Source organism: Barbus barbus (genome assembly GCF_936440315.1).
Source record: "Barbus barbus genome assembly, chromosome: 1".
NCBI lineage: Eukaryota > Metazoa > Chordata > Actinopteri > Cypriniformes > Cyprinidae > Barbus > Barbus barbus.
Window position 1 is genome coordinate 8,751,182 of NC_136729.1, and position 14,585 is coordinate 8,765,766.

Here is a 14,585-nt window from a genome sequence, read left to right on the forward strand (position 1 = left end):
TATTCAAGGTACATTCCTCCTCTTATATGGGGTAAAAGCGGTCATCTGCAGACGGCCCTCTATGGAAAGTTGGGTCGGGTCAGTTCACCACACCCGTTCGGCCTGCGCAAATATCTGCCCATGCAGGATGGGGCCACGGCGACATTTGACCTCTTTGAACCCCTGGCGGATCATCAGTCTGGAGGTCAGTGCCACGTAGTTGGGTTTATTTAGTCTGAGCTGGAGCGTAACACTGTGTAGTTTGCATGATCATCATTCTGAAGAAGAGGTATTCATTACAGCAATGCTTATCTACAGTATATGAAATGCCATTTTGCTTTTATTTAATGTTACCTTTCTAATGGAAGCTTATTTCCACCATGGAATAAAAATGTGAAAGATAATTGCGACTTTTTAATTAATTGCGATAATTATGATAATTGCGAAGTGTGAGATATAAGCGATTTTTTTTTTTTTATTATTTTATATATATATATATATATATATATATATATATATATATATATATATATATATATATATATATATACATACATACATACATACACACACACACACACGGGTGCATCTAAAAAATTTTGTGTCGTGAATATTGTGAAAGTTATTTTTTTCTTGTAGCTTATTTCAAAAAGTGAAACTTTCATATATTTTAGATTCATTACATGTAAAGTAAAACATTTCAAAAGTTTTTTTGTTTTAATTTTGATGATTAGAGCTTACAGCTCATGAAAGTCAAAAATCAGTATCTCAAAATATTAGAATATATATTATTTCAATATATTATTTCCTGAGGTCAATCAAAAAAAGCATTTGCAAAACAGAAAAGTTCAAGTTATGTAAAGGTATGTTTAAAAGTATGTTTATTTATGCACTCAATACTTGGTCTGGGCTCCTTTAGCACAAATTCCAGCATCAGTGAGGAATGGCATGGAAGCGATCAGCCTGTGGCTCTGCTGAGGCACTATTGAGCCTTCAGCTCGTCTGGATTGTTGGATCGACTGTTTCTCATCTTTCTCTTGAAAATATCCCATAGACTCCATATGGGGTTCAGGTCAGGCATGTTGGCTGGCCAATCAAGCACAGTAATATCATGGTCAGCAAAGCACTTGGAAGTGGTTTTGGCAGTGTGGACAGGTGATAAAGTCCTGCTGGGAAAGGAAATCTGGATCTCCATAAAGCTTGTCAGCAGATGGAAGCATAAAGTGCTCATAAATCTCATAAATTCATAAATCTCCTGGTGTACAGCTGCACTGACTCTGGACTTGATAAAACACAATGGACCAACACCAGCAGACGTCACGGCACCCCAAATCATCACAGACTGTGGAAACTTCACACTGGACTTCAAGCAACATGGATTCTGTGCCTCTCCACTCTTCCTCCAGACTCCAGACCTTGATTTCAAAATTAAATGCAAAATTTACTTTCATCTGAAAAGAGGACTTTGGACCACTGAGCAACAGTCCAGTTCTTTTTCTCCACAGCCCAGGTAAGACGCTTCTGACGTTGTCTCTGGTTCAGAAGTGGCTTGGTAGCCCTTTTCCATGAAGATGTCTGAGTGTGGTGACTCTTGATGCACTGACTCCAGCTTCAGTTCACTCCTTGTGTTCACAAGTGCTCACAAGTGTTTGAATCAGCTTTGCTTGACAGTATTCTCAAGCTTGTGGTCATCCCTGTTGCTTGTGCACCTTTTCCTACCCAAATTTTTCCTTCCAGTCAACTTTGTATTTAATATGCTTTGATACAGCACTCTGTAAACAGCCACACCTTTCAGTAATGACCCCCTGTGACTTTTTTTTGGAGATACCCCAAATTTATACTGTAGGGATGGTCATTTATTGAAACTCAAATGTAAATATTCTAATATTTTGAGATACTGATTTTTGACTTTCATGAGCTGTAATCATCAAAATTAAAACAAAAAACTTTTGAAATGTTTTACTTTACATGCAATGAATCTAAAATATATGAAAGTTTCACTTTTTGAAAAAAGTTACAAGAAAAAATGAACTTTTTGCGCGATATAAATTTTTTATTTTTTTTTAGATGCACCTGTGTGTGTGTGTGTGTGTTTAACATTTATATACAAACTCATAATACCCTTTTTATTTTCTTCCGTTGCGGAAACAAAAAAAGTTAAATTGCGATATGTAAAATCAGAATTCAGAATCAGAAGTTGAAATTTCAAGATGTGAATTTTGGAGGAGAAATTCTGAATTGTGAGGGAAACTTGCAATTGCAAGGAAAAATATATTTGGGAAAAAAAAAAAAAAAAAAGCGAGATAAAGATGCAATTACTTGTTCTTAAGTCTGTGGCAGAAACGAGCTTACATACCTTTTTGAGTAAAACAGAATTTTGGTTTAAAGAAAGAGTTCACATTTTAAAATGACAATTATTAATGAAATTATAACAAAGACATAATTAATAATTTAGAATGACATGAACTAAAGTATTGCTCAAAATACCACCATGAATGTTTTTAATAGTCGATTCTGAGATATACATAGCATGGAAAATAAATGTATAAAGTAACCAGAAAATGTTTTTGTGTGAATGTGTGAATTAAATGCATGCATCTGTATTATTGCAATGTCACTGTGTTGGAAAGTGGAATTTTTGCAACTATGTTATGCAAACTGTATTTTGCATTTGCTTGCTCTGTGCCAATATTGTGACACATTACCTGGAAAAGAAAAGATAAACAGTTGAAGTATGATAATGTTGAGCAACTCAAACATTTGTCTGCATAAATTTGCATTTATTTGTCTACATGTGAAATAGCTTCCATAGCAGGTGCTCTTAATTTTTTTGTGTTGCTTTGACAGAGGATGTCACCATGGTCATCTGTCCTGGCATTGGGAACCACAGTGAAAAGCACTATATCCGCACGTTTGTGGACTATTCGCAGAAACAGGGCTACCGCTGTGCTGTACTCAATCACCTCGGGGCCTTGCCGAACATTGAGCTTACCTCCCCTCGCATGTTCACCTATGGTACGAGACATTTATAGATGATGACGAGCAAATCTATCTATTCAGGAAACTTCATATTTCTAGGGAGATTCAGTGAATAAATTAGGCACTTCAGGGCTCTACGCTTACTTTACTTTTTAGGAATGCTTGTGCTCCTAATTTAAAAAATTTAGGAGCATGGTCAAAAATTTAGGAGTACCTTCAAATCAATAATCAAAAATTCTGATCAAAAATGAACCTTCCCATTACGAGATGATATTTGACTCCTTAAAGTGATTTACAGGGAATTTTGTTTTTACCTTTGTAATGGCATTTTTCTAACTTTATTAAAAGTATGTCATCTTTTATTTCAAATTCCAAAAAATATATATTTATAAGCTTTTTGTCATTTTTAATTAAAACAACAGAATAAAAACAAGTTGAATAAGATGCCAATCAAATGAAATCAGTATTTAAGAAATAAATTTGTACTACAGAGGTGGCACAGAACAACACAAAAGAGGCTCGTTGGTGTATTTTCAGACGTTTAATGAGGCTCAGAGGTTGCATAAGAGCAATTAAATTCATAAATTCATGTTGAGGTTAATGTTTTAAATATACAATTTTGAATGTAGAAATATTAAATGATTTAAATAACAGAAAAGATACGGTACAAATTTAACTAAATCTGCCAGTAGGTGGCAGTATGTCACTGATTGTATCACTGAATCATTCATTTAATTGATTCGTTCAAACAGCTGATTCATTCAGGAATGAAGTACATGACTTTCTTTATGAATGGGTAATTGAATCATTGACTGACTAGATTCGTTTAAAAACGCAGTTCATTCATAAACGAAGCGCCGCTGTGTTTGAATGGAGATGTGCAGCGGCTTGGCTGGGACTTTGTTTGAAACTATTTTCGTTGATGAAATAGAGCAAATTAAGGCAATAGTGTTGTAGTTAGGGATGCATCGATCCGATACTCCGTATCGGTATCGGCTCCGATACGGTCATTTTCTGCGGATCAGGTATCGGTCAGACGAGACCGATCCAAATCCGATATTGTGCGTATACTATTGTGTGTTATTGTTGAGCCCCACGAAAGGCACAAAAAACATTTTAAAGCACCATAAAGTTTTCGTGCACTATATTTCAAGTGTTCTGAAGCTGTTCCATAGTTTAATCTGAGGTACAGACGAATATTTAAGTTGTTAAATTCAAGTTAAGGTAAACTCTTCTCTCCGCTGCGGCTGTCTGTCATCCTCCATTCAGCATTCAAACTGTGTGTTCGGTGACTACAGTCAAACTCTCCTCAAGCGCACAGTAGCTGAGGTTTAAAACTGTTAAAAGAAAAGGATCCATAAACTAACGCACAGATTTAATACACTACGCATCAATATCTCTTCCCTTTGCATTTTGAACTTTTCTATGCGAACTCGGAGGGCTGTGGTTCTGCGCGCTTTGACAAGCTTTTTCAAGCGCATCATTCTGTGCACGGGATGCGCATAAGCGCGTTGTGCCGCTCTGTATTGGAGCCTTTCGTTTTATAATACTTTTGCGCATTGAAAGATTATTAGCAGTCTTTCTTGTTCTGTCCTATCTATCATATGTTGCTGCCTTCATTACTGTGCTATAGATTTAAAAGAAATGTCTTTTAATTTTATAGTAGGCCTATATATTTATGTATAAATGCTTCTAATGTCCTTATTTTTATCCCTTTGGATAAAAGCGTCTGCTAAATGACTAAATGTAAATGCATTTGCTTGTTTTTTTCATGAATGTATTTTACAACAATACAAAGAGCAATGTGTACCAATTTACCTACACTTATTCACATTTATTTGAAGATACAAATGCTTCACAAGGTTTTATAAAATTATTGTGCACCCATGATTTTTCTAGAGTATCTTTTGCTGCTAAATTATCCACTAACCTAGTTTATAATAGTATTAGTAGTAGTAATATTTTTAATTTGTTAATTTTCATTCAAATGAAGTTATCTAGGCTATATGTAGATTGTGTTTAACACACAAAAGCGTGATGATCAGGTCAACACAGAGAAGTATAGAAATTCTAGGCTACATTGATAAAAAAAAAAAACTGCGCTGGTATCGGATTGGATCGGTATCGGCAGATACTCAGAATTTTCAGTATCGGATCGGATCTGGAAAAAATGTTATCGTTGCATCCCTAGTGGTAGTCAGACTATATAAGTCACTTAATAGTAACTTCTTGTTTAATGAACTCTTGTATTAAATCAATATCACATTTTTAAACTCCCTTAATAATCATTAAAAGCTGTCGTACATCTTCGCGGTCTCGCAAGACTCCATTATAATCGACGAAGCTCCTTACACTGCACAATGAATCTCTTATTTACACTGTCTACCCTTTTTTTTTTTTCTTTTGTTATAATGAGAGAATACGTCTGTGATACATTATTCAATGCTGCAAAAACACGTAAGTACGCTAGAAACCTTTAAAGCTCCCTCAGCACAAACACAAATATGTTGATCGATCGGGTCAGTCGCACTGGTGCTCCTAAATAATTTTGAATAGTCGCACGCAATAGTTTTCAGTCGCAAATGCACTGTAGAGCCCTGCACTTTTTGAATGAAGCAGTAATCCATGCCAGTTTGTGTCTTTTCATTACAGTAAAGAATTACAACTTTTTAGGTACATTTTAATTGTGTTTGGACATTGTGTAAATCATGTGTTTGGTCATAATTTAAAAGTTAAATGTCTGGCCTTCTTAATTCTACCTTTGCAATTCTAAAGCCACACCTTTGCCAAAACATACATGTGTGTGTATGGCGGCTGCTATTTCATTTTATTTTATTCTATTTTATAAATTTTTATATAATCTGGTTATTTTATGATATTTATATTTTATCAGATTTTATTTTAGGTGTTATATTTTATCAGATTTAATTTGAATTTAATTGTGTTTGGACATTGTGTAAATCATGTGTTTGGTTATCATTTAAAAGTTTTATGTTTGGCCTTCCTAATTCCACCTTTGCAATCTTAAAGTCATACATTTACTGTCAATACATATATCTGTGCTATTTTATTGCATTTTATTTTTTTTAAATATGTATTTATGTATTTATTTTATTTAATCCGTTTTTGTTTTACCAGATGCTATTTTAATTTTTATTGATGAGTTGTCATTTTTACATTTGATCAGATTTTATTATATTCTATCACATTTATAGATGTGAATATTTATTATATAATGCTAAACTAGTCACTTTTGGTGAGTAGTCAAATTCATATTGTTATAATGTTTTGCTGTTTTTGTTTATCTCCACAGGTTGTACATGGGAGTTTGCATCAATGGTGGGCTTTATCAAAAAGACATTCCCCCAGTCTAAACTTATCGTTGTGGGCTTCAGTCTGGGGGGGAATATTGTGTGCAAGTTCCTCGGAGAGAACCGAACCAACCAGGAGCGGGTTCTATGCTGTGTGAGCGTGTGCCAGGGCTACAGTGCACTAAGGTGAGCCGCTCCAGATAAAAATGCTGCCAGCTTGCTTTGGGTACAAGTTGGACCATTTTATCACTGCTGTCAGTGGACTCCGACCATGTTGCATGAAACTTGTGCAAAGTAAACGCTGTTTGTACATTTATGTAAGTGTATCCCTGCATATCTCCCTAATAGTTTGGCATAAACAGTGTGTGGATTTCAGATCCTCCCAAAGCAAGTCAAAAGTGTTAAACACCTTTATTTTAACATATTCTATGAAGAACATTTTCATTTGTTTTTTTGAATGAATGCTTTATTCAACAAGATGCATTAAATAGATCAAGTGACAATACAGACATTATAATGTTACAAAAGATTTCTATTTTAAATAAATGCTGCTTTCTTTCTTAAAAGAATCCTTGGTTTACTACAGCTAAATTTGAGATGTAAATCTAATTTGACTTATTTGTATTAGGGCTGTGACGGTCGCTGTGTCTTAAAGGGGTAGTTGACTGTTTTTTTTTTCTAGGCTTGATTGTGTTTATGGGGTGCAGTCTAACATGTGTTAATGCTTAGTTTTCAAAAAAACGCATTATTTTTCACATAATTAACCTTTATTCCACACCGCTCTGTCCCTTCTCTGATAAACGCGCTGATCATTTCCTGCTTTTATGAAGCCCCTCCCTCAGAAATGAGCGATGGGCTCAGATTGGTTAGCTGGTCCAGTGTGTTGTGATTGGCTAAACCGCCTCTAGTGCACGTCTAAACATGCCGCTCCTCGCCTCAGCGGCATGTGCTCCGACAAGGGCGTCGTCTATATTGCTTCTCAATTTTAGCCTGATTGAGACGCCGAGGATATTAGTGAAGTGGATCTGGCAGAACCTGTGCAAGTACGGCTCTTAATGGTATGGTTTTTTTATTTGTTGTTGTCTAATACGTTTAGATACGCTGTTATTTGTAAATGCTAATGCTTCTGTTAGCATTTAATATACAGTTTTATCCTGATTAAAGCTTCACTACAGTATGACAACCCCATGTGCATCCATGTTTAATGCTTCTCATAGCTATGTGAAAATAAGTGTATAAATGGAACGGTTCATTGTTGGAGCTTAGCTGAAGATCTGAATGAGAGCGTGTACCCCTAGTTTTTTCTTCCTCTTCTCTAAAGTAGCGCAGCATGGCCTTGCCCCCTTTGCTGCGTGTTCCCAGGGGTGGGGTTTTTCTGGGTTCGTGACGTAACGGACCCAGGAAGTAACTCGTTGTAGTCCCTGCGAGCCGTTTTTTAGGCATTAAAATGCCAGAATTTTAAAAGATAAAAAAAGTGAAATCTTAATCAACCACCCCTTAAAGGTGCATAATTGCAAGATATCAATTTGTAAAAAGTGTTCACGTCCTCGTAGAACTCGTAACTACAACTTGTGAACTGGGAGTTTTCAGAGAGCTACGGCTTGTACCACTTGACCGCTGCACCTCACGCGGAACCAGAGAAAAATGGTGGCGCTTTCAAAGAAAGCTTTTACTACTGCTCTAAAAAAGGGGAAAATAGATACATATATAGATACTATAATGTACTATAATATAAAAACATATTATGTAATTGTTCATACTGCTATTATTTTGTTTTTGTTTATTTAGGTTAGCACTAATACATTTATCGCCGTCATTAATAATAACAAACAAACCGTTAGTAATTTTTTTTACCTCACACACTTTCTGTGTTCTGCACTATTTAGCAATAGCATACAAATGTAATGTTATAGCTGCGTCCCAATTCGCATACTATCCATCCTAAATAGTATTCAAAAATAGAATTAGTATGTCCCAAATCATAGTATGTTTAAAAGAAAGAATGCCAAAGAATCCCGGATAGTGTACTACTTCCGGTTAGAATTCGAAGTGCAGATTGATGCACACTCTAACGGCTAATATTACCCACAACACATTGCGCGGTGGACTGGGGATTCAAACTACAAACACGCATAAAAAGTGTTAAAAACTACAAACATGGCGGATATGCATGACCAACGGACAGGTAGAGAAAGGGATTTGAGTGATAAATAATCAATGTCTAACCTGAAAATATTAATTTAATGTTATCCATGATATATTTCATCTGCAGCAACACTGTGAAATTTTATAATGATATGTTTGGTCATTAACTTTTAAATGCATCATTATGCAAACACATGAGCAGAGTTCTCGGCATGAAAGACGCAATGTGGATTGTTAACTGTGACAAAATGATTGACAGGGCAGTTTAAACAGTTACAGGATGCACGTAACTAAGCAACAGAGCGTCCGTTAAAGAAGCAGCTATGATGGCGTAGTATGTCCCAAAGCATGCCTATTATTCTGCTACGTACTCAAAAGTATGTACTTTTTCTTCACAAAAAGAGTACATACTTTTAGAGCATAGTATAAGTAGGCGAATTGGGATGCAGCATATGTGTTTAACAGCTGCCAGTAACATTCTTTCACGCGGTCGCGGGTTCATTTTGTCGACTGTCGCTATAGAAACGAACAATCCCCAGTCCGAGGATGTGAACAGCACCGAGTTGAACGTCACATGTTATTTCGGAATTACGGTAATTACGGGATGGCGTGAATGCAGCATAATACCACCGGCAGTAGTGCACGTGAAGTCACACACTCTATAAAAAAAAGCATAATACAAAGTTTTGTATGCAAATGTTATAACAGTTGCAAATTGTTTTATTTAGACTAAGTCAGAGGTGCCCAAACTCTGTTCTGGAGGGCCGGTGTCCTGCAGAGTTTAGCTCCAACCCCAATTAAACACACCTGAACCAGCTAATCAAGCTCTTACTAGGCATACTAGAAACTTCCCAGCAGGTGTGTTGAGGCAAGTTGGAGCTAAAATCTGCAGGACGCCGGCCCTCCAGGACCGAGTTTGAGCACCCCTGCTATAAGTAGGGCTGGGTATCGAGTTCGATACTTTTTAGGCACCGACCGAATTGCCTCGATACTACCGAGTATCGAAAAACGGCTTGTCGTTCGGTACCAAATTTCGATACCTAAGGGGTTAATCTCATCACCGTCAGTGAGCCAATAATCCTGCAGCACTAGGTGTGTTTGACTAGAAGCGGCGCGGCGCTGATTGATCAGTGTTTGACATCCGCAAAAGCGTTTCGAAAGCGCACGGAGCAGTCCGCTCTCTATATCGCACGGTTTGTTTACTACACACAGACTGAAGCGCGCGTGACGCTCGCGGTCATTTCAGCGTTTGCCGCCTCTCTAAATGAGGACATAAACACATGAACAACATCTCCAGACCTGCTCTGAGAGTCACTTCATGAGCATTTTACCGTTTGATTCGAGTAAAACTAGGGTCATATCATATATACACACAGAACTGTAAAGGTATTCCAGACAACCCGTCAAAATAAAAGTTCGATTTAACTTGGAAGACACTGCGGCAGAAATATATTAATATTGTTCAGCGGACAGTACATACTGCTACTACTAGGCTACTATTTAAGTTAAAACTTTTTTTTTTTTTTAGTAATGATCACACAAAAGTTATTCCATGTTTTAATTTTAATAGTAACCCCCTTTGTTTGCCAAAATAAATAAACTTTGATTTTCAATAATTTAAAGAGAAATTAAATTAATGTTTTATGTCTTCATTTGAAAACCAGATACAGAACACAGAATTTCTGAGGAAAAATAAAACCTTTCATTAGGCTATTTTAAGAATAAATTTAAATAAACTAAGTTGTTATTATGCATTCAAATAATTAGACATACTACACCAGAATTTAATAACAATGGAAAGTGAAATGAATGCCCCTTATGAAAGTGGATGAAGATTTAAAATTTCTTGAAGTCTTTAACAACCTAGAAATGATGATTCTGTCTGAGCTTTGTGTTTTAAAATGAACACACACTAATGTAAACTAACAGATGTGTAAACTGAAAACTATTTGAACTTTATTAAAATTATTTATTTATTTATTTATTGTGTTGGATATATTTTGTTCCTTTTGTGCAGTGGCTCAGGAGATGAGGCTTTGAGTCTGTATAAATATCAACAAGCTAAAAAAAATAGTTTTTTGAGATAATGTAATCTTATTAAAACTGATTTCATAAAACTGGTATCGAAAAAAGTATCGTTCAGGAACCGGTATCGAACTCAAGGTATCGGTATCGATATCGGAAATTTTTGAACGATACCCAGCCCTAGCTATAAGTCCATGCTAAATTCACAAATTAGGCCTACCTCAAATGCCATACACAGCATTTCTTTAGATTGGCGGGTTGGAGTGCAGGAAATACAGTTTATTCTGCATTCAGAAAATTTATTTTGTGTTGCGATGGACCTTGTTGGGAAATCAAATACTACATTGTCGATCTGGAGGATGCATCCATCCGCGTTTGTACAAGTGTGTTCAAGTTCCTGGGGATTTGCGAGGCATTCGCCAAACTGGCCAAATACAAACAAGACAGCGGCATATGGAAGATACTAACAAGAAATGTGGCAACATGCACAGCGATTCCTATTCCACAGAGAGCGCGTGCAGATGAAGAGTTCATTTGACTGAGGTTTAAAACCGTTAAAAGAAAAGGCTCAAACTATCACACAGATTTAATAAACTACGCATCAATATCTCTTTCCTTTGTGCTTTGAACTTTTCTATGCAGAGCGCTGCGTGCTGTGACTCCATGTTGCTTCAAGTGCACAGGATGCGCATAAGTGTTTTGCTACAGATTACATGTATGTGCAGTTTTAAGGCCGCTTTAATCACCTTTTTGGTATCTTCATGACTTAAATGACCACAACATTGCATACACGTAGTTTATTTAGCCTGTATCATTTTATATCAAGGGAAAAAGTGACAGAAACAGCAGTTGTGAGTGGTGGCCAACCCTGGCCCTGTGTTAATTGCGTTAAATATTTTTAATAATAAATTAATCGCCTGCGTTAACGCGCCAATTTTGACAGCAATTTTTACATATATGTAAGGGATAATCAACGGCTAGCTATGCATTAAAGGATTTTAAATGCACGACGTGTAGGCAAAGAACTGCCCGACGCGAAGCTGAGGGTGGTTGCCGCCGCGAAGTGCAATATTTGACCGAATGGGTAAAAATGACTCTTATTTTCGTCAGTTACGGCTGATGAAATAGTGCAGTAAGATCACATTTATTTGAATGAATTATAGCAAGTATTTCAATTAATTCGCGAGAGAGAGAGAGAGAGAGAGAGAGAGAGAGAGAGATGACAGTTGTGTGTCAATTGTTCTCTCAAACAATTACTTCAAAATACCATTGTTGCTGAGGAATATAATGTTGATCGAAAAAAAATTGCGAGGAAGCGTTGACAAGTTGGTGTGTGTGCAGCGCAATCTGCCATCTCTCTCTCTCTCTCTCTCTCTCTCTCTCTCTCTCTCTCTCTCTCATTCTCTCTCTCTCATTCTCTCTCTCTCATTTTCTCTCTCTCATTCTCTCTCTCTCTCTCATTCTCTCTTAATATAGAACGGTGATTAAACTGACTTGGAACTACCTGTGCATTAAACTGTTTTACTGCATACCTGCCAGCCAATCAGAATCCAGTATTCAGACAGACCATGGAATAAATATTTACAGTGCCCTCCAGAAGTATTGGAAGAGTAAAGACAAAATTGATCTGTTGGCTGTGGAGTCAAGACATTTGTAAATATGATTAAAGGATGAATATGAGACAAAACTACAGAATGTCACATTTTATTATTAGCCGTTTCAATACATACATGTTTTACCAAATAAAAAGGACAGCACTTTTAGAGTTCATCCCACTCATTGATGTGAGCATAAGTATTGGGACAGTTGAACATAAGGCAGATATAAAAATATATAAAAGCTATTATTTAGTTGCAGATCCCTTGCACACAATCACAGCAGTGAGTCTGTGACCCATAGACATCACCAGACTCTTGGTCTCATCCTTTGAAATACTTTACCCAGCCTTTCAGCCAATTCCAATTGTTGCTTGTTTTGGGGAGTTTCTGCCTTTACTCTCCTCTCCAGCTGGTGAAATTGACTTGGGCAATCTAAGACTTTCCATTTCTTTGCCCTTCATTGTCATTGGTGTAGCATCTGTAATTCTGTGTCAAAGTCTCCTGAGGACAGTAGATTGTCAGAGCATCACCCCAGCTTTCAGGAAGTTGTTGGTGATTTTACAGACGCGTCTTTTAGGATTCATTTTCACAGCTTTTATGATTGGTCTGTCATCAACTACTGTTGTTTTCTCAGCCGATCAGGTTGTTGTTGGTTGCTGGTGTCGCTGGTGGTTTCCAAGCTCTTGATTTCTCCATGCCCTTTGTTTTTGCTAGAGCTCTAACTGACTTCCACTTTTCTTTTAGCATCCAAATTGTTTGCTTTTCTCTCAAAGTTAGCTCCCTCGTCTTCATCCTGGTTTGTGTGTGTCATCATCGAATGCAAGATTCAGAATACAGAAGTAATGGATATAACTGACACAACACATTCCTTGCTTTTAATATCTGAAGAATTAATGCAACAGGACACAGCTGATCACTTAGAAAGACCTGTGAGGCAACTGCTACAATACTTATGCTCACATCAGATGAGGGATGAAACTCTAAAAGTGCTGAACTTCTTAGCTAGTAAAACATCTGTTGTGTTGAATCACCCAATAATAAAATGTGACATTCTGTAGTTTTGTCTCATATTCATCTTTTAATCATATTTGTAAATGTCCTGAGTCCACAGCCAACAGAGCAATTTTGTCTTTACTGTTCCAATACTTTATCATATCATATCACAATACCGCGCCACCGACGTTAGTTAGTCCATTACCACCTCGGTGGTAAAAATCTGCCGCCGTCACAATCACAAAAAAGTGATTGTTGCACACTCACTGGCTGTAAGGATGTCAGTGTTGACATGTCAACGCTAAAGAGCACCATAGCAGCAGCGCTAACATCTAAACATGGAACAAACTCACATGGCTGTCAGTGAATAAGCATGTGATGTGTGTTTCAGTGCAAAAGCAGCTCTGGAATGCGGTGGATGTGTTTGGGCTTTAGTAAATGTGAAGCCACACCTTTGCTTTCTGTGCTGTTTGCCAGAGGCTCTGCTGGGGTTTTCTGAAGCGAGTCGGCACACTTGGCACTGCCGTGGTTGTGGCTTGAAGGGATACAGCTTAGTCCGAAAATGAACAATGAAATTAATTTCTACCTATTAGATTGTGTTTTATTAATGTCTACACCTACCCCAACCGTCTGTGTGTTGCCAAACAGTCGAGCTCTGCCTTCAGACAGGATTACTGAATCTATAAAGCCTCTGCTAATCTGCTCTGTGTGATTATCTGAAAGATTATTACATTCAAGATCCCTTTTAATGCTCCTTATAAATATAGCTGGAATTGATATTAAAGGCTCATGCATATACAGTGCCCTCCAAAAGTATTGGAAGAGTACGGCCAATTCCTTTATTTTTGCTGTAGACTGTAAACATTTGGGTTTGACATCAAAAGATGAATATGAGACGAGAGATTAACATTTCAGCTTTTATTTACAGGTATTTTAATCTGGATCTGATACACAATTTAGAAGATAGCACCTTTTGTTTGAACCCACCCATTTTTCATCATATTCATCTTTTGATGTCAAACCCAAATGTTTTCAGTCTACAGCAAAAATAAAGGAATTGGCCTTACTCTTCCAATACTTTTGGAGGGCACTGTAATTATTTTTATATTTTTGAAAATTTAACATTAATTTTCTACTTAATGTTTTAAAAGAATTTCATTATTTTAGTTTTTCATGCCCATTTTCTCTCTACCCCTGAAAGCCTCTCTGCAATACATCACTATGTATTAATATAAATAAATGTACATAATGATGTTTAGAATTTTTCAGGGGCAGAGACACCAAATAATCGGCAGGAACTAAATTAATTTAAAAAATATATTTTTAAGTGGAAAAATTAATTATACAAACTTTGGAGTGCTTAGATTAGTTGGCAAGGTCCTGGCCGTTCGCTAAGTTGGGTCCTCACAGAAAAAAAAAAGCGCGCACAGGAATCGAAATTTAGATTTTACAAGAAGTATCCGATTTCCTCAGTTTTAGTTATTTTAGTACTTCAGGTTAAACTAATAAAATAAGACCTGTTGCCTTTGCAATTGGCTGAAATAAAATATTTTTT

General features: G+C 36.6%; 1 protein-coding gene across 2 annotated transcripts in view; it reads left to right on the forward strand.

The window, feature by feature from the left end:
* Window positions 1-14,585, forward strand: part of LOC306873444 (monoacylglycerol lipase ABHD2-like) — a 34,907-nt gene that overhangs the window by 8,342 nt on the left and 11,980 nt on the right. For both annotated transcript variants that reach the window (XM_079422736.1, XM_079422737.1), the window contains 3 exons: window positions 9-184; window positions 2,827-2,994; window positions 6,272-6,455. In XM_079422736.1, coding sequence (XP_079278862.1) covers window positions 9-184; window positions 2,827-2,994; window positions 6,272-6,455 — 528 coding nt within the window. The remainder of the gene's footprint in view (window positions 1-8; window positions 185-2,826; window positions 2,995-6,271; window positions 6,456-14,585) is intronic.